Source organism: Hyposmocoma kahamanoa, unplaced genomic scaffold (assembly GCF_003589595.1).
Source record: "Hyposmocoma kahamanoa isolate Upper Pololo Valley unplaced genomic scaffold, ASM358959v1 65, whole genome shotgun sequence".
Lineage (NCBI taxonomy): Eukaryota > Metazoa > Arthropoda > Insecta > Lepidoptera > Cosmopterigidae > Hyposmocoma > Hyposmocoma kahamanoa.
In genome coordinates, this window is record NW_020653853.1 from 2,518,350 (window position 1) to 2,539,036 (window position 20,687).

The 20,687-nt window shown below is 36.0% G+C and overlaps 1 protein-coding gene across 1 annotated transcript in view; it reads right to left on the minus strand.

Moving 5' to 3' along the window:
- Positions 1-4,020: 4,020 nt before the first annotated feature.
- Positions 4,021-20,687, minus strand: part of LOC113231372 (frizzled-10-like) — a 50,090-nt gene continuing 33,423 nt past the window's right edge. The window contains exon 2 of the mRNA XM_026465666.1: positions 4,021-5,544. Within this exon, the coding sequence (XP_026321451.1) occupies positions 4,177-5,544 (1,368 nt within the window). The 3' untranslated portion in view covers positions 4,021-4,176. The remainder of the gene's footprint in view (positions 5,545-20,687) is intronic.

Sequence of the window (20,687 nt, forward strand, 5' to 3'; positions counted from 1 at the left end):
ATGAATTTACAAAAAAAAATAGTACAACTACTATCAAATAAAAAAAATCATCTTACGTTTTATCATGGACCAATAAACACGAAAGGATTGCTAATTGCGATACAAAAGAGCGTACTTTGATTTAAGCTTTCACGATTTTCACACATTATTTGATTTTTAATTCGGGACTTAATCACGTATAAAACATATTTTATTTACCTCGATGTTTTGGACATATTGCAACGTCCATATTCTCGGACGGGACTGAAGAGGCGGGTGTCAGTATCTTCTAGCCGTGCGAGTTTTTCTAACTACCCGCACTTGATCTTTGTTTTTTATTTGTGCACTAAGGTTCTCACTAGACCGACACACAACACTCACAACATTCGACGACTTTTCGGGCGATACTTGATGTCGTTTACATTTGCTGATAACTGGATCCCATGACGATGAAAGCTTAAAGCTAAAATATGTTTTTATTTTAATTACCTCCACGTTTCGGACGTATTGCAACGTCCTTGGCCTCGACCCTTCGAGACCAAGGACGTTGCAATACGTCTCCAGACCTCCCTTCGAAAATTAAATTAAAAATAAAACAAAACAGCGTAGTCGGGTATTTAGTACCTATTACCAGATGTCGCGACAAGAACCAAATTGCTATTTTTTTAGAATTCGTTTTACATTGACAAACTGCAGTTTATCAAAGCACTGACATTGGCACAAGCCCATTAGTCGCCATAAAGGAAATAATAATACTTTAATTTCTAGTGATAGCAAACAAATTAACTAGATGGCGCTTATTACATAGATTTTTATGGACAGTACCGGTTATACTCTTGTTTTGGATTAGCGCCATCTACCCACATTAGGAAGCGTTAATTTATAAATTAGTTTGTAACACACAATGCCATCTATTGACATGCATATTTGTCAAAGTTCAGATAATAATTTTAACTCGTGACCATTTGAATAATAACTACAAGGAAAAAACCGACTTATATTTTACATTAATTTCACATTTACATAATATTAACTTCTTCCAGGCTGTCCATCAGCGTCACCTAGATATAAGACACGATCTGTAATATGGAGATTAGCAGTCTTTTTGAATTATGTCCATGATTTTATGTACAACAGAAAGAAAGTGTTTATTAGACAAACATTGAAAATTGCGTGTGTAATAATAATCCATTACATGGTCCTATGTCGTCCTTCTAACTGCGGTAATTCGACTGCGTACTGGCAACCGGTACTGTCTCAATTTCGACAACTTTACAGATCTTTCTAATTTGCGTTTTACAGGTGAATAAAAAAATTGTTTGCGTCATTTATATAGCATCTAGTTTATGTTCCTGTCCTAGTAGTTCTTTTGACTGTAAACTGACGTCTGTCATATAGATGTCAGATGGTTTTGTCTTTTACGCGCCATCGGCGGACTTTTGGCCTTTTTGCTACTTTTCGGTGTCTACGTGTGCAATTTACATATGATTCTCGACCAAGGGTCCTAGAACCCACAAATCAAGGAGTCTCTATAACGTAAACCAGATGCTACATAAATGACGCGAACAATTTTTTCTTCACCTGTAAAGTTGTCAAAATTGAGTACCGATTGCCAGTTCACCATTGACCTACCAAAGGTCAATGCAGTTCACAGTCGATTTGGCATTTTTGTATGTCGTAAGATGTTCAAAAGCTTTTAAAAGGTATTCACTACTAATCGTCTTCATCATTTAGCCATACGACGCCCACTGTTGGGCATGGGCCTCCCCCAACGATCTCCACGACGATCGGTCCTGCGCTGCCCGTATCCATCGGCTTCCCGCGACCTTTACCAGATCGTCTGTTCACCTGGTGGGGGAGCCTACCCACTGAGCGTCGTCCGGTGCGCGGTCGCCATTGTAGAAACTTTCCGCTCTAATGGCTATCGGTTCTCCTAGCTAAGTGCCCCGCCCACTACCACTTAAGCTGAACCATTCTTCAAGCTATGCCGATTAACTTAGTTCTCCTACGGATTTCCTAATTTCTGACTCTATTCTTAGTGTGGCTAAATTTTCAGCCGCAATAATATAGCGTTTGCCATCTATACGATGAAAAGAAGATTGGTAGAACGAGTTAGACACGGCCTTAGCTCAAGTGCTGAACCACAAATTACAATTCCCGTATAGCTGGTTACGACATGTCTTCAGAAGAGATACGATGTCTTTAAAAATTATTTATAAATACAAATGACTAGTGAAATATAGTGATAGATCACATACCAATAATTAAAATTAGTGCAGTATTATAATATAGAATATAAATAACAGTTCCGGTTATAAAATTATAAATGTATCAGTGTGTTTACACTATTGCATTTTTTCCAAACGTAAATAAATTTTTAACGAAATGTTAACCCCCGAAACCCAGACTACTATAATGGGAAAAGTGCTAAACGCCCAATGTTGTACAATCGTTGCCCTAAGGTACCTGACACCGGTCATTTGGTTCCTTGGTATGACTTCCTTATTACGTATTAATACGTAAGAAGGCTCTTAGGTCAGGTATCTTAGGGTATCGACTGTACATTACAATGTACTAAATATAATTACTTCAGAACAGAGCAAGTATAACCCTCAGTTTTGTATGAGAAACGTATTTTTCTAAATACCCCATTAATCTACTACTACAGCTATCCAACGCCTTATATAAATTCATCGTCACCTGTCTATTATTATTATATTTACAATCGATTAAACATGAATTAGGACAGCAATATTTTGTCGTTCAATTCAATTACGTAACTAAACTGAGAGTCATGTTTGTTATTTTTAAATTATAATTTAGTTTCAAGTTGATAACGGCCTACCTGGTGTATACTGTTTAATATTGGGATATTTTAGGAAATTAAATTATGTAGTAGTGTTGTATATGTCACATTCCAGGCTTGTACTGCCTTTTCTTTATAACACAATGTAAAGAAATATTTAAATATCAGTGTACATGCCATTAAAGCGTACATTTATGAACTTAGTTTGTTGGAGATGAGAGAGAAGAATAAAAGCTAATGGTCGCACCCTCGATTACTTAGTGATTAATTTAAAAAAAGTACTTTTTGGCAAACTGACAGTGTGGATGAAAAAAATCACGTTTGTCGCCCCAGCCATAAATACGATAAAATTTCAGATTTTTTTACCTGGTTATAATTTCAGAAAACCAAAACTCTGTTACTTGACGATAATAGTAAAAAACATATATTTTAGTTCAATTTTTAAATGATCGTCGCATGTTAAGGTTTCTTTACTACGCTACGACTTATTTCTGTCCCGTAGTAATAAACCTATAGCTACATACTGATATTCATTTATTGAAAAACGCATAAGTCTTATAATCTATAGTTAATTTTTTGTTAATAAATTTGTAAACTTTGTGTGTAATAATGCAATTATCAGGGTTACTATATTTTTGGACTGGATAAAATTGTAAATTGTGTAATATTATCAAATGTTTCCTTTTTTGTATAGAGAGATATATCAACTTACTATTAATGTATATTTAACGGTTTATTAATAAAAATATGTTTAACTGAACAAAACTTTTATTTATAAAACGTAGCTAAGTAAAAAATCAAACACCTAAATAAATGATTGTGTAAATTTCATCAAATTATTTTTATATCTCACACCAGTTTCAATGCTGACACAATTCAAAAATGGTAAACCTATGAATGGAGTGAAAAGTTATTTTTTCGAATAAACATCGTACCAATCCTTATAGGATGGTACTCATCAGTCGTGAAAAATCACTAGATTTTTTAAATTGTTTCGTGACCTTGGTCCTTAGAACAGTGTTGCCACTTTTTTTTCCAATTTCTTACCGAAAAGCAGGGAAGTCTGCGAGCGCATATAACATATCCTAATAAATTACGATTTCTACCTTGTGATACAGCTGATCAAATTGACTGAATAAAACTGGAGTTTGATGAAGATTTTTTAACAATATATACTTTCTCTTTCTATAGGGAGTTCTTACGAAATAAGACAAATGTTTATATGAAAAGTCAACAGTATATTTAATAAAATTTACATTATTTACAAAATTTACATAATCGAGAATGCCTTCACAGAAGGCAATATACAGACAGGCACTTTTTAAGTCCATTGAATACACAAGTTTATTACATAAGTATAAAGTCTTTCGAAAGTCGCTTACACACCATGATCATACCCGAGAAACGTGCAGCGGTCGTTTGCAATACGGGTGATGTGGTCTTAACAGTGGAGGGGCACAGCAAGGTGCCTTCTTTGGTGAACATAACACCTTTTTCCACACCATGGCAGATTTCCTAGACCATGCCCAAATACCAGATGCAATGCCACAAGTTAACCACAAACAAATAGACAGACTACCAGATTTCGTGATGCTTTCGAGTTCACCGGCTTCTAAAGCAGCTATCAATGCTAGTCCACTTTCTGTCACTCTCATTCGAGCTTCGAAAACCCTTCTTCCCGTTGCAAATGATGCTAAAATAAGATACAAGAAACCAACAGCCGCTGCTCTAGCTGCTAACCTCCCAACTCTTCGTGCTCCCCTGGAATCCAATGCTCTTCGAACTCTCATTATCCCTGGGCACGCTCCGATTGCTAGTGCTATCGATGTAACCAGTAAGGCGCCTCGAGGTACACCAATTAGCGCTGCGGCTGCTGCATCGGATATTCCACATGTACCGGTCAGTTCGTCAGCCGTGACTCGTCTTAGCGCTAAAGCGGCTGCAGTCCAAGCACCAGCCCAGCCCCAAGCCACAGCGTGAAGATATGCGGCTGCTCGTTCTAACGCTTCCGTCGACCATTCGCTGGCAGCTGTCAAATACCATGCTACACAAGCGTTTGCGAACCACGCATCGGCTGCCAGAGTGAAATAGTACGTCAAAGAGAAGAACTCTACGCAAGTAGGAGACGCTAATCCATCGACGGCTAATGTTGAGCCAGAACAGGACACCATCTTTGCGCCTAGCCATCCTCTTGTTACATGTGCCAATGCGACTATCGTGTAGCAAGCAGCCATCCATACGACTGGTCGTTCTGGGTATCTGTATCTTGATGGATCAACGCAATAGGTTAGCAAGGCTATTGATGTGGACAGTAGAGACAGCCAAGCTAGAACTGTCATCCATATTTCAGCTGTTCGCTTTTCGGATTGCGTGTATTGGGCGTGTTGGCCGCATGCAGGCCAACATTCACCTGTTGGGGCTCTGGCGTGGGCTGGTGGGCAACCGTGTTCGCGGAGTTCGTGTTCGTAAGGCCAACGAGGTGGTGGTGGGGGTTCAGGCTCCAGGTCGCTGGCGTTTGGTGGTCTCATGCAAAGTCTTTTGTCAGCCCGAAGAGGGAACGCTGCGCAGTCGAACATTACGTTCGGGGAAAGCATTTTCAGTTGTTCCTTGCAGTCTTCGGCAACTGTTTCGCATAGAGCTCTGCAAGCGCTGACTGAAACAGAGAGTTGTTCCGAGCAGAATGGAGCGAACGCCGAGCAGAGGAGGAAGCGAGCGTGGACCGAGCAGCCGCTGGATATAATACCAGCGAATGATGCCATCTGAAACAAGCAATTGTTACCATTAGTACTGCTAAAGATCACAGGAATTCGATATATTAATAATAATAAGTGGTTTTAGTAGTAATTAATTCAGGCATTTGCCTGACTTAATTTACGTAGGACCAAAAAAGATCAAAAATATTATTAAATAGTTTCTTCTTTCTCAAGATTCTTATCGATGTTAATTCAAAAACATTATTTATTCTTTTACGATACCTTTGTCAATTTCAAAGTCCAAAGTCAAAGTCAAAGTCAAAGTCAAAAATTATTTATTCCATAGGTAAAATAAATTTACACTTGAAAACGTCACATTTAAGCTACTGCTCGTTCACTACGCTGACCTCCCTGAGAAGAACGAGCAAGAAACTCTAGGGATTGCTCTTTTCAAATAAACTTAAATGCTATGGAATACACTTTGAATCAAATTTGTGTGGATTCTGGAGCCATGTCGTCTTTCCATACATCTTTATCTAACACGTAGTCTTCAATTTTGTAATATGATTTTTCGATCAAAATATTTTTAATGTAGTTTTTAAACTAGGAAATGATAAACTTAATATATGCTCCGGAATCTTATTGTAAAAACGTATACAGTTCCCCATAAAAGAATTGTTTACCTTGGTTAAACGAAATCGTGGTAAAAGTTTGGACTTAGCTCTAAGGTTAATATTATGGATATCTTCTTTCTTATTGAAATTATGTATATTTTTACGGGCATATAAAATATTTGAGTAAATATACTGTGATGCCACAGTCATGATACCAGTCTCCTTACTTTTCTCTGAGAGAAACCCGAGAGCCTAGACGGTACACAGTCCCTTCCTAAAGTTATAAACTTCATCGTGAAATCGTACATTTCTAAGGGCAACTTGAAGTTACAGGTTAAACAAAGGTCGTGGAACAAAAAGCAGTAAATTACTGGCTGAGAGACAATGGCAAGGCCGCTCAGACTGGTTTTTGTGACGGACGGATGTCACGAAATCCGGCTGTTTGATTTTTTAATTGACGGCAAGGGGTTCTTGGTAGAATTAAATCACAGACAACGAGTTATGTACTTCAGAAAGGGATACTGAGTTACAACACACCCGTTGACCCAACCAGATCTCCAAAATCTCACGAGTGACGGACTTATAGTATTTTAGACTGGAATAAGTCAAGTCAAAGTCCAAGTAATGGTTTTGTTGAGTGTTTTACACCGTGGATTGTACAACATTACAAAGTTTTAAGCCTCTTAATACTAGTAGTTTAGATACAAGGCAGCTAATCTCTTTGAAACCTAAATAATCCTTACTTCCTATAAATGTTGTTCGCAAACGACAACGCTAGTCTAGCGACCTGTACTTAAATATGTACTTTATAATGATTAATCGTACAAATTCCAAAGTTATCGGTCAATCACTTTTTTAGAATTAGGTCGATATTTCATAGTTTTATATAACATTGATTTTAAGTTATTTAGTATATTTTATAGAAGACATTTAACTCTTGAAATGGCGGACGTACCGTACCCATTCTTGGACATTCATCGCAACATTTATTGAGCAATGTAAGAAATAAGTAATGGTATGTTTTTTTTGCCTGTTAAAAAAATTAACAAATTGACATGATTCTATAGTAAAAAAAATTATAATGATTTAAGTGGCAGTTATTATGTTTAACATCAAACATGAAGTGAAGAGGCATTAAAATTTTTTAAACGTCTAATCGTAAGAAATCACTGTAGTAGTTCGTCAGCGTGCAGTTCTAAATTGACCATCATTTTGATTGTAATCTGACCGTCCAAGGTTACATAAAAACTTATGCGCTGCGCCGGCGCACCGGCAATTATTCCGCGACAATGCCGTAGAAATCCATTGAAAAAGGGCCTCTCTCGACTCGCCGACAAATGAATATAATGGCCCATTGCGAGGTTTTGCTTCTGAGTTGTAATATTTTTTATTTACTAAATCACCGTTGTAATTACTTTTCCTGCTATGGAAAACAAAAACTTGGTGTATGAACCCTCATTAATAATAAAGTAGGTATGTAAGCAGTACCGAAAATTAGAAGCAATTAGTTAACGATAAAAAATAAACATAATGCCAAAAGTGTGATAGAATTCATATTTGTTGAAATATAAAATATTTATAAACCACTCATAAATCAGGAGCAGGAAAGAAACGGCAATACTGTATGTGACGTCACAACCTTTAATGGCTACACAAACTACACACTGATAAGTGTTTTGATAAAAAGGGACAGAGCATGACTTTAACCAATGATTTTGAACTATTAATATCACTGATGTTAGTAGAGATATCGAAAAGTTCAATTTCGGATTCATTTGTAACATGTTTATTTGAGTTATAAAAAAATATTGCTCCAAGTACCTAGGTATTCATGGTAACACTATATTGCCACTTTTTACCCATTTTTTTGCTTGAAATTTAAAACGTGTGTGTGTACTCAATTTGGTAATGCTCTTATATTCCCAAGTAAAAAGAAATTTTGCGGTTTTATACCGTACAGAATTTTTACAGGCTTTTTACCATTTAAGGAAATAAAAAGAACATTATTGAATAAGCAAACAGCTTTAAAATCTATAATATACCTAATATAGTTTTGTTTCTTTGAAGTAATAAGTGCCCATTATTTATGCCATTTAAAACCTGAAGTATTTGTTTGGTCAGTTCAGTTAAACGTAAGAGGAATTGGCACGAGTTCCAATCTTAAAACAGTCTTTCTTTAATTACAGGTTTCTTACCATGATACAAGTTCCTTGTATTTCAGAAAATAAAAAGAACTCATTCCGTGGTAAGAAACCTGTAATTAGTGATAATAATCATTTAGTGAATAACCATGCAAGCGTTAAAATCTACAATATACCTAATATCGTTTTATTTCTTTGAAGTAATAAGTGCCCATTATTTATGCCATTTAAAACCTGATGTATTTGCTTGGTCGGTGCAGTTAAACATAAGAGGAATTGGCACATGTACCAATCTTAAAACAGTCTTTGATACAGGCAATATCTTTTGACTATAAAGAATTACAATATTGATTGCAGTCATTACATTGATTGAATATACGTTTCCTTTGATCAAATTGGCTTCAATCTGTCCATTGAGATGTTAGTAATAAATATATCAGTGTGTGGCAGTTATTTGGATTTGTACGCTTGAAGCGATTTTACAGACCGTCAAAAAACAGTTACGTTAGATTTTTTTTAACACAGGCTACAGAGTCAAGGCTTAACAAAATAACAACTCAAAACGTACTTATACTAAAAATTAATTCGCGTAAAAACTATATCTACAAAACTATTTATTATTTTTTTACGCGTGATTTTTTTTTTATTTATTCAGTATTGGCTACAGAGACATAAATAAGATACAAAATTCCGCCATTTATTCCGGAAACTCGTAAATGAGGAGTAAGACTATTTTTTATTTAATAAGCATTGGCTCTATAGCCTTTAATTAGAAAATTATTTCGTCTAAAAATCTGTAATTACAAGAACCTATATAAAGTGTGATTCCCAAGTGCTTTGGAATTACCGCCTAATGCTTTTCCATAGAGAAGTATCAACAACGTTAAAAAAAAATTGGAGGTCGTGGTATTGCATCTATTTATCAAGTTTTATTGAGATCGGTTACCGGAAAGTTGGCGAAACCGGATTCATCACCTAGAGGTTACCACCCTTAGAGGTGGAATATTTTCAAATTTATATGGAACCAATACTGAAGTCTCTCTTTCCAAACAAAAAAAGAATCATCGAAATCAGTTCGAAAATTTCGTTTAATCGCGTCCTTTTTGTGAAGTTGATTAAAAATTCAATGATTTACATACATTAAACATTTTATTTTGAATCAATATAGAACACTACAGCAAGATAAATAGTGATATTTTTGTGTGCGGTAATTAAGTATACGAGTATGACACAAACACCGTACAAACGACTCAACCGAATTTCAGTCGAACGTAAATTGCGCAACTCAAAAAACGCTACTTACAACTCACAAAATTGGGTTCATCTGGCCTCACCCTTACCGCTGTGATATATAGGCAGAAAAATCAATGCACACCATGGTAGGAAACCTTCAAGTAGTGATAATCGTGAAATAAGGAGTGGTTGTATTTGGGGCACTCTAATCAATATGATCTATCACCAATCACCAATTTGGCACAAATCACTCACTGTCAAAATTATTTATTGATAATGTACCTTAATAGTATTTACATGGTTAAAAGCAGTTTAAAAAAAAGTTTACAAAAATACCAGAATTTTGTAAAGATCTGGTTATTTTAGATTTAGTTCAACTCTATGAATGATTTTTCATATGACTACAGATATGAATACGGAGAGTGTATTCATCTAATTTTCAATTAATACGCACAAACTGAATAATATCTGGAAAACCGTTTAAAAATAAAAGTCAAAGACTGGAAACAAAATAATCATAATAATATTGTTACGTAAAAACTTCTCTTTTACAATACATTACTATTGATGCAAAAAAAAACACTTTTTTTGTAAAAAAATCGAACCTTAAAAGTTTCTTATCCGTTTTCAGTCTACGTCTCGGCTTTGTTACAAGTAGAGAAAAAATTTCATCGCTCTTAAATGTTACGAAGGTTGCTCTGGAAACAAAAGTAAATCACACATTACGCGAGAGATGAAATGTTACGAAAAATGGAAGAAATGTAACTAGGAACACCATGGTAAAGTAATCAATAGTTCCATACGAAAAATGTATAACGGGAGTTCATTTCTACCACCTATTAAATCTCTGGACAGTAGAGAATATTGTGAAGTACTCCCACAGGAATCGAAGTAAATAGTAATAAATAATAATTTTTAGTTACGATTAAGTGACTTCGAGATGTGTTCAAATTTAGAATAATAACGCATTGAAACCTAGTCCGCACACGCTAAGTGAGGCAAATTGAAGCGCGCCCAAAGGGCCTACACGAGCGGGCGGGCCTTCAACTCTCAAGGTCAACTTGCACCGCGAACAGATCAAGAATTTTAGCTAAAAATGACGAAATGTGCGGTAAATGAGTGTAAAAATACGTCAGACAAACATAAAATAGATACTAACATCACATTCCACAAGAAAGTAACGCGTTTCAACTTGTATTTTTATATAAATATTCACTTAAACCGAAAATTAACCTACTACTGAAACTAGCCTACATTAACATGAATATGATTTTTGCCTCACTTGTGACAGTTCGTTTGATATGAAACTATCATTCTATGCGTTATTATTTTAAGTGTTCAAACATACAATTTAAAAAAATAGAGCAGAAATTGAGAAAAGGAAACTTCTCGGTTAGGAAAGCATCGAACGAAAAATTTCGTACTTTTTTCTTACATATTGAAGCATTTGTACATTATAATAATCAATCAATCATTAGGTACAAATTTTTGAAATAGATAATTATTAATATTGTTATTAAGGTATGAGGTATTGTCACTATGTCATCGACATGTCCAACTCGTATAATGTCATTCACATTCATTCACACAAACAAAAATATTCCTCTGAGTTCTTTTTGGTTCCACACTATTCATTTATTCCCATTAATTTCTTCATATTGCAACTTTATCTACCCTATATTTGGGGAAATTTGCAATGACCAAGTTTAGTGACATGTACGCAATTTCCATGACGAACGGTTTTTATACTTATTTTACAATAAAAACCAGTCCATTTGACATCAAAACAACAAATATTACGAAAAAATTATGATTTAAAAAAAACAGGGTTTCTTTCGGACGAAACAATTTGCGAATTGAAACAGCATTGACAAAAAATTATGTTAGCAATTTTTTGTGTAAAAGATATCGAAAAACATGCAGTAAACTTCTATCAAACGGTAGATAACGGCCATTGTTGGTTGGCGGGCAAAAAAACCACTACTCTATTCGTACTTCGAAATTCTTTTTTTTTTCGACACGGTTCAACTAAACGCAAGCAAACATACCTGAAATAAATCCTATTACTAAACGGTTGATCACACTCGATATTCAAGTGTATTATTTTTTTTCTTCTATAACTTTTCAAAACCGACAATGCCGAAATCAAATGTTTACCTTTTAAAAAGGTTCGGCCGGTCCTAAATACATTTTCCAATTTTTTTTGTCGTCTTACGTTACTGTTAAATTGTTGGTTTACTTCGTGCTTAACTTATTTTATGGTTTTTAAAGTTATCTTTTAAAACTTTGACAATTTTAAGCGAACATGTTTAAGTTACAGGTACTTAACCAAATGCACTATAAAATTGAGAAATATAATAAAAGAAAACTTGTTTCATTTGGTATAGTATACTTAGAGGTATTGATAAATTTATTTCCGGCTTGGTTTTTAAAATTTCATACTAAATATGCACGAAAGGAGCCTGTCTGCACGACCATGTCTTTCCTGTTGTGTTGAGTTGTTTTTTTTATTTGTTAAGGCTGGCTAAAGCCATCAGCATAAACATGGTGTTGAGTGGTTTCACAATGCCCCTGTATAAAAACCAATAAACCCCAAAAAAGATATATCTTTACATTTAACGAAGCACCTAGGAAACCTCTGAGCGAACTTATAATATGTTAATTATTTGATGATTAATTTATTGCCATTTTAAAAAGTTTTTAATTTTTCACACTCTGTTTTACTGATAAAGCATAAGCAATATGGCATAATACAAATAAGGCGTGTTCTATAACTTTCGTAGTAATTTCTTAAATAATGCCTTCAGTCAATCACAAAATCAAAACATTCCTTTCACATTACGGGATGTTTGAACTCGCGTTGTTTACTTTAACTTCTTTGTAAGTAATACCACTTCGTAGTATTGTGTGTTCGGATAAGCTCTCGACAAATCACTTCATGTTACAGATTGAAGGGTCGCATTGTTAAAAATCCAGTCATTGTGTTTTTTAATGTTTATTTCTTTAAACGATTTAGCCTATCAGTAGTTTGGTTTACAAAAAATTGTGTTAAAACACTCCTTTGGAAGTGTTTTTTGTCGTGTTTTATTCTATTTTGACGATCTCGGAGAGGATACTGATATAATAAGTCTATTGTTAACAAGTAATACCGGGTTGCTGGAATTTCTAATAAAAAAATAAGTTTGCGTTTTTGATCTCCATTTCACCTGATGAGGTCGACAATGTAGCACGCACACCTAAATAATGCCTATACACTCTTGCCTTGAAATGGCCCAAGTTATAGCGTTTAGAGAATAAGTCTGCAGGCAGGGAATTCCACTCGTTAGCCGTTCGCCATATAAACGTGGATGCGAAACGCGTAATGCGAATCCTTGAAATATCCACAAAACGTGTTAGTGGAACCCAAGCCTACGTCTAGTTCACAGTAGCGTTAGCACGACAGGACGCGACTTGCGCGAGAGAGACATAATACGCGAGATACTGCTATTCCCGCATAGAGCTCTCCCACTTTATGTCTTGCTAGCCCTACAGATATTGGGACGGAGATATGTCCTGATGTGACCTTCATGAAGGAGTAGTTTTGGCCGAAGGGTGTCAAGTATCGACATTTCCGAGGTCGGTTACCCGACACCCGCGTTGCGTCACAGGTCCATACGTGTAAATAAATAAAAAGTGTTTTATTTATTATATTATTATCTATGTTAGTCTATAAGGTATGTATTTATGAGTCGATGTAGCTTCACCGATACGCTGGCAACTTTATCGTTATGCAGTGGTGTTCAAGGCTTTGTAGCTTCGCCTCGACTAAATCCAAGTCACCTACAAGCTTCTTGGCACGCTTTACAACTGAGTCCCAGGTGGTAAGTTTGTATTTAGCAGAACCATCCCATAGCAGTACCCCGTATACGACCGGATTTGGGTTTCTTTTAATTTGTGTTTTATCAATTAATTTGTTCTTGATTATTGGAAATCAACCTATTTTTCGGATGGAAAAAGAGCCCAAAACGTTGAATTGTTTGAAAAAACAAAACCCAATTAAGATCCGTAAGAAAAAATTGTTTCATTTCCTATATTAAAGTATGTATTAACTTTTCCCGTAACTTCATTTGTTATAAAACAAAGCCCCTTTCATCTTAGCCGACGTCAAAATATCCACTACAAAAGAGAGTTGACAAAACATAATTACCCTAAAAATAAACTATCTAATGCGCGTGCGCACGCTTTGAAGTTACGAGAATAGCCGAACGTGTCTATCAAGATCTTTTGAACTTGTGTTCAGTGTCTAGTTTTTGTTATCATCTTTGAAACGCAATGATCTTTGAAGTCTAAAGATGGTTAATAGACCAACAAAATCCTGTTGATTCTGACTACAGATATTATTTAAATGGATGACATCTTTAGTTTAGTAAGGAGGAGATGCGTGAAAAGCTGTTTTGGATCAAACGGTAAGTAAATACCTAAAGTATTTACTGTTAAATAACAGTCTTACAAAATAGTTACTTGTTATGCAAGGCTGCAAAGTTACTGTTTGAAGCGAGTGTTTGTATTTAAACCTGAACAAGCGAAGGATTGTCAGATTGAACCACGAGCGTAGCGAGTGCACCTCATCAATTTTATTCTTGCTTGTACTTATAATTTTGTATGATAATTATTACTTTATTAAATTATTTTAATTCTAAAATAATTTCAACAAATCACATAAAATTATAAGTACAAGCAAGAATAAAAATTGATGAGGTGTAAATTTATAGCGCATCCGACGATAAACTTTTCTTTTAATTACAAAAACTGATGTTTTATAATTGAACTGTTTTTTTTTTCATCTACCATTTTGCTCGCTGTGAAGTACGTACTCGCGATGCTCAGGAATCTATTTTTGAACCACGAGCGAAGTGAGAATCTTAGCTTCCTTCGCTTGCTCGGGTTTCAATTTAAGCACTCGTGTCAAACAACAACTTTGCAACCTTGCATAAGAAATAAGTATTCCATCCAGCTTCGTATTTACAAATTATATATAAGTTTATAGAACGGTCAGCAATGTGGATGCTAGACAAAAAGGTTCCGGCTTGGATTCTCGATAGAACGTAGTTTCCTATTTTTGGGTGTTCTGGGTACTCCCAGTATCATTTTTTTTATGACACCAAGTGATACGAAGAAGTCGTGCGCCTGATGGTAACCGACACGTCTGTCCATAACAATTGCAGCACCACTCAAAGCTTTAAGCCGCAAAGATCTGAGGGGCACTGCCACTGCGCCCGACACCCCGAGACATAGTAGACAAGTCCCATGTGCCTGTAATTTCACCAGCACCCTTACTTGTCCTTCAAAACCGGAACACAGCAATTCTAACATTACTGCTTGGCAGCAGAAATAGGTATGCTGGCAGTACTACCCTGGACGAACTCTTTCACAAGGAGCTCTACTGCTACTAGATTTGACGAGGATTATGATAAAAAAACTACACTGCCTTCGTGGCACAACGGTTACCATGTTGGAGTACCATGCAGAGGTCCGGGAGAATTATCTGTGTGGCCTTAGAATAATAACGCATAGAAACCTAGCCCGCACACGCTAAGTGAGGCAAAAAGAAGCGCGCCCAATGGGCCTACACGAGCGGGCGGGCTTTCAGTGCTCAAGGTCAACTTGCACCGCGAACAGCTCCAGAATTTTAGCTAAAAATGACGAAATGTGCGGTAAATGAGTGTAAAAATACGTCAGACAAACATAAAATAAATACTAACATCACATTCCACAAGGAAGCAACGCGTTTCAACTTGTATTTTTATATAAATATTCACTAAAACCGAAAATTAACCTACTACTAAAACTAGCCTACATGAATTTGATTTTTCCCTCACTTGTGACAGTTCGTTTGATATGAAACTATCATTCTATGCGTTATTATTCTAAGTGTATGGCCTGCATTTATTTCTCTCGTGAGTTTGATTGTAATTTGTGTTTGTCTATGTAGGTATGTGTCCTTGGCATTCGCAATACTATTTACCTAACGCCGGTCTATGAGTGTGTGGGTTAAAAAAACACATATGGTAAACATAACAATACCTTAATTTATAACTCTACTACAGAGATAGCGTGTGCGACATCAAAGCGCTCAATTTAGAAGGCATTGTATCCATGAGCAGACAGCCGCTTTAAAGTGGGTAAGTTATAGTTATACCTGAGACAAAGGGTTAGTATGAGTGCTTCCAGTATCAAAATTTTAGAAAGTAATTAACATTTCAAGTCATCGAGTATATAACATGAAATAGAGACGAAATAAGGGCCATACATTCTAGGTACCTAACTCATATGTGATACATCACTTCTAAACATCAACTCTCGTGTGCACTGAAATACAGAAGCGTCAACAGCTGACCTGTGTGCACGTCTCCGTATATTCCAAAAATATTCTGTATTTATTGTAATAAAGATAATATCTCTAACAATGGCAGTTTCATTCAGTGGTGTGGGAAAAACAGCAAAACGTCTAATACAAAACAAACGGAATCAAATTTCATCGGTAATTAAATATATAATTTTGCAATTTTCGTCCATTATAGCAAAGCTCAAGTTAACTGGTCGATTTGAAGTGAAACAATTGGCGACATCCGTCAATTGTTTCGAACTCGGGCTGGCCAATCGGAACGCAGTTGTCACAGTAATGATATGGCAGAATAGTTTTCAAACAAATTATATGACATTTCGTGTCTACTTCTGGTTATATACTCGATGTTCCAAGTACAGCTTACGAAAGCTATACAGTATAACAATATTATATTTTTAAATTTATTGTGTGTCACGGTGTTTGACTACCACGATATTTTTTTTTGTGAAATGACTTCAGTACTCAGTTTATTATAATTATTACAACAAACATATTGACAATATAAAAAACAAAAACAAAGATACTGAAATAGAAAAATTCGTCATGGTCTGCCGGTTCGTTCTGTGGCTTAGTTGGAAGAGCATCTGGCACGGGTTTTCTGAGCGTGCTGGTTGCTTTATTATAATAATATTATATGTATTTTACTATACAAAGTTTTTAATTTTAATCTCTAAAATAATGGTGATGTTATTTTGACGACGTTGGTGATCCAACGGTTAACCACTGAAAGCGTTGGACGGGGAAGCTCCGGGTTCGTTTCCCGGTAGGACTAATTTGGGAAATAAACTTTTCTAAAGTAATATCCACAATTCTAACCACGGGAATAAATGAGATATTTCTTAATTACTTTACAGTCTTAAAAATCAGGAGTGTTAAAAAATCACCATTTTTTGTGATACTAAATGACGGGACGAACAAGTCGTGCGCCTGAAGCTAAACGACATACCTGTTCACAGCAGTTGCAGTGCACTCAGAGCTTTAAATCACAAAGACCTGAGGGACACTGCTACTGCGCCTGTCACCTAGAGACATTGACAAGTCCCATATGTCTGTAATTTCACCAGGAACCTTATCTTTTGAAACTGGAACGCAGTAAAGCTCACATTTCAGCTTGGCGGCAGAAACATGCAAGGTGGCAGTACTTTCCTGGACGAGCACTTTCAAATCTACTGCTATTATATGTTGTATTTAAAACATAATACAGTTCTATGATTAAAAGCAATTCATAATAACGGTGGACAGTCGGCAGGATGCTATAAATTAGTTTCATCTGTCTGGATAATATATCACTTCATCAGCTTCACTGAAGCGCTTTTGATGTAAGCTTCCGTGCCGTTTAAGACTACGATAGGGTTGTCACTTATACTTATATTGTAATACATGTCATTGTAGATTTTAACGAGGAATATAGAGTTTATGTGTATCGTTACATATGTCGTTACAGATGTCATATAGAGGCATAAACATAAACACTATCACTAAGAATGTGCGACTTGTGAAGATGACTGGCAGGAAAAACTAGTTTATTTTTAATTCCTCGTATTAACATTGTGTCTGTCATTATTTTTCATTAAAAAAATGCTATTATTTCTCGACATAAATTACATTGTAATATTAGTTAATTGTAATATAAGTTTATTACCAATTCGTATTCAATTAATAAGTAACAATTGCTTCGATCTGGCCGGAGACGAACTAGCAACCTCGCCATGCCATGGCGAAATTTTCTTGGTGTTAATAATTATAATTAATTTATAATGTTTGCTTGACGACAGAAATCTGAAAGAACTCTTTAACAAGGAGCTGCAACCGCTACAATATTATATTCTTTCATTTAGCAGTGACAAGTTTATTATGTCGAGCACACATTTATTTATTTAATTTCCTTCTTTTTGGTATTTTGTTTGGTTTGTTTTGAATAATACACATTTTTTCTTACTTATTGTGTCATATGTGCTTGTGGAAAATCAATAAACGTGTACTATCTATCAGATTGTAAATTACCGTACGTAAGGTTTGAATAGGTATAAAACTATATAACTCAAAAGTTAATGTTCAACCCTGCAGCTACTCATCCAACCATTACATCAAAGTGCTTTACCGCCGTGTAAACAACCGCGTGCGTGTTAATAAGACCACGCGCTCGTCTTGCGCCCCCGCGCAGTTTATTTTGATTACACGCGAAATAACAATAGTCATGTTACCTCTCCAGTTTCTAGCTGGCCTTCTGGGTGATCGGCTTTAAGAACGAGCTGTTAAAACATGACAATTTCAAGTCTTTTTTTATAAACTAACTGATGGGACGAACAAGACGTGTGCCTAGCGTTAAGCGAGACGGCTGTCCGTAGCAGTTTCCGTGACACTCAGAGCTTTTAAATCGGTAAGATCTGAGGGGCACTGCCACTGCGCATGTCACCCTGTCCAAGTTACAAGTCCCATGTGTCTGTAATTTCAACCGTATGCTTACACTTCTAAACCGAAACCCAGTAATGCTCACATTAGTGCGTGGCGGCAGAAATAGGTAAGGCAGTACATCACACGAGGAACTCTACTGCTACTATATATTACGATATATTTAGAATTGGTCCGTGGTCCTATGTGACACGACGAAAACTGCTCGCCAAAGTCTTAACACGTTCATCGCCGTGGTGGGTAAAATAATCGACACGGCGCACCTAACTTTGCGATGCTCGTTCACGCCGCCGCGGTGACAAACAGTATGTATTTAGCCATATGACATGACCGGCGTGGCCCTGATGAACTGCTGTTGCTACTTGGTTTTTAGGATTTTTGATGGTATATATACTTTTCTAGAGGTTTTCTTTAAGGGGTAAAAGTATATATATTTCGAATAAAAAAATTACTCTAATTTAAAATTGGGTTTAAAAGTTACAAACTAAGCAAAAAATGGTTAATGTGAAATGTCAATCTCAAATGAAAGACGTACGTCAGTTTTAGGTAAACATCGATTGAACATTACGTGTACATACTCTGCCCGGCGTTGCGACCGGCCTAAACGTAATAATTATTGCGTGTAGACCGCGCCGGGTTAAAATGCCTGGCACTAAATATAATCCCAAAGTAGAGCGGAATAATGAAATATCGCGAAAAAATTATATATATGTATAGAAATGAGACCAAAACCAGCACATAAGCTAATGTCATATTTTGAACATTTTTGAAAATTCTAGTCGTTGACGAACGTATCAACAGCCCGGTCATGGGCGCCTGAGGCGGTAAGCAACTACACTCGTTTGCTTCATTCTTATTCAAGTTACATGTAGGATCTTTGATACGCTAAAAATTTGATTTGAATACGTGAAAAGAGTCTCAATTCGTGTTCTATATTTTCTTTATAGGTATCTCCAGCATTTGTGAAGTGATTTTGATGACTCTTTTTTGTTGGAAAGAGGGTATCTCGGTTGTGGTCCCATTTAAATTTGAAGAATATATGCCACCTCTAAGGGTGGCAAACTAGGGAATGAGTCTGGTTTCGCACACTTCCCGGTAACCGATTTCAATAAACCTTGGCAAATCGATATAATTTAACGAAATCTTGACGTCGGTTTTTTAATACTCTACTCAATAACAACTCGTACTTGTCTCACTCCTGGACATGGATCTTCTAAGGTAAGGACAGGTTAGATAAGCACACCACGTCGGCCGAATGTGGGTTGTTTGAAATGATGATAGGGTAGGTTAAACCTAGTTTATAACCCGTTAATGCTGCGATCCAAAAATTGCATCATCACACGTCATTCCAGATGTTCCAGCTGCCTCTGATCGCACGGTTAATTTATCAGCCATAAACCACGGCTCGAGGGGCTGCCTCGCGTCATGTTAATTGCGCACTTCTTTACAGAGCGCGAAACGATTTATAGCATCTACAACACTGAAAGCAATGGGATGGACTTGTTATTTTGAACGGCGAAATTCCACAGTTGTTTGGATCAATGTTTGATCATGGATTGCTTGTGCTGCTTCGAAGGAAATGGTAGATGTAGATGGTAAAGGTACACAATCGCTTAGAATACATAATACAAAGTTTGTCATTTATGGACGCGACCTCTTCCCGACCAAGGTCTGCAAAGTAAGTATAAAAATCCATTACTACCGTCTATTATTCTAAATTTTAAATCTATCTACGAACAACATTGACTTACAAATAAATTGACGACGGGTCTAATACAAAAACCACGAAAAAAATGTCCCAAGTCAACCTATTTAAACTTAGTGACTTGTAAAGGAATATGAAAAAGCTAAAATGTTGAATTTAAATTGTAATGTCATCGCAGTACTGTCTAATTTTGCTTGCTTCGCTGTCAGTAGAACAAACGAAGAGTAAAGCGTGAATGACGCTCTGTATACGATTTTAACGCCCTATAAGTTCGGACACTTTTTAGCGCGGACCCGACGTCCATATAATTCTAAGTCAATGAACAATGAACAATGTATAAACAAGCAAAAGAAAAACTCATACAGCCAACTGCCCAGTGTTCGTAATTGCGAATATCTGTATTTTTTTAAAAAAAGGTGGTAAAATAAGCTGAAGTGCTTTGGTATTCTTTTCTGTTTTTTTTTTCGTCTTTTTTGTATTTTCGTCGCGAAAATGAGTTCTAGAGAAGAGCAGTACGAAAATACAGTAACGGTATACATTCAACCATATCATCAGAAGTTCACCAGTCTATTAATGTGCCTGGAAACACTATAACATTTCTCTTGTGTCTTTTATTATTTCCTCACATTGTTTGAGAAAAACTATATATGGCTCGGCGGGAAGAGGAATTGCTTGACTCGTATTAATACTTCCCGGCCAAATCAAAGTATATTTATTTA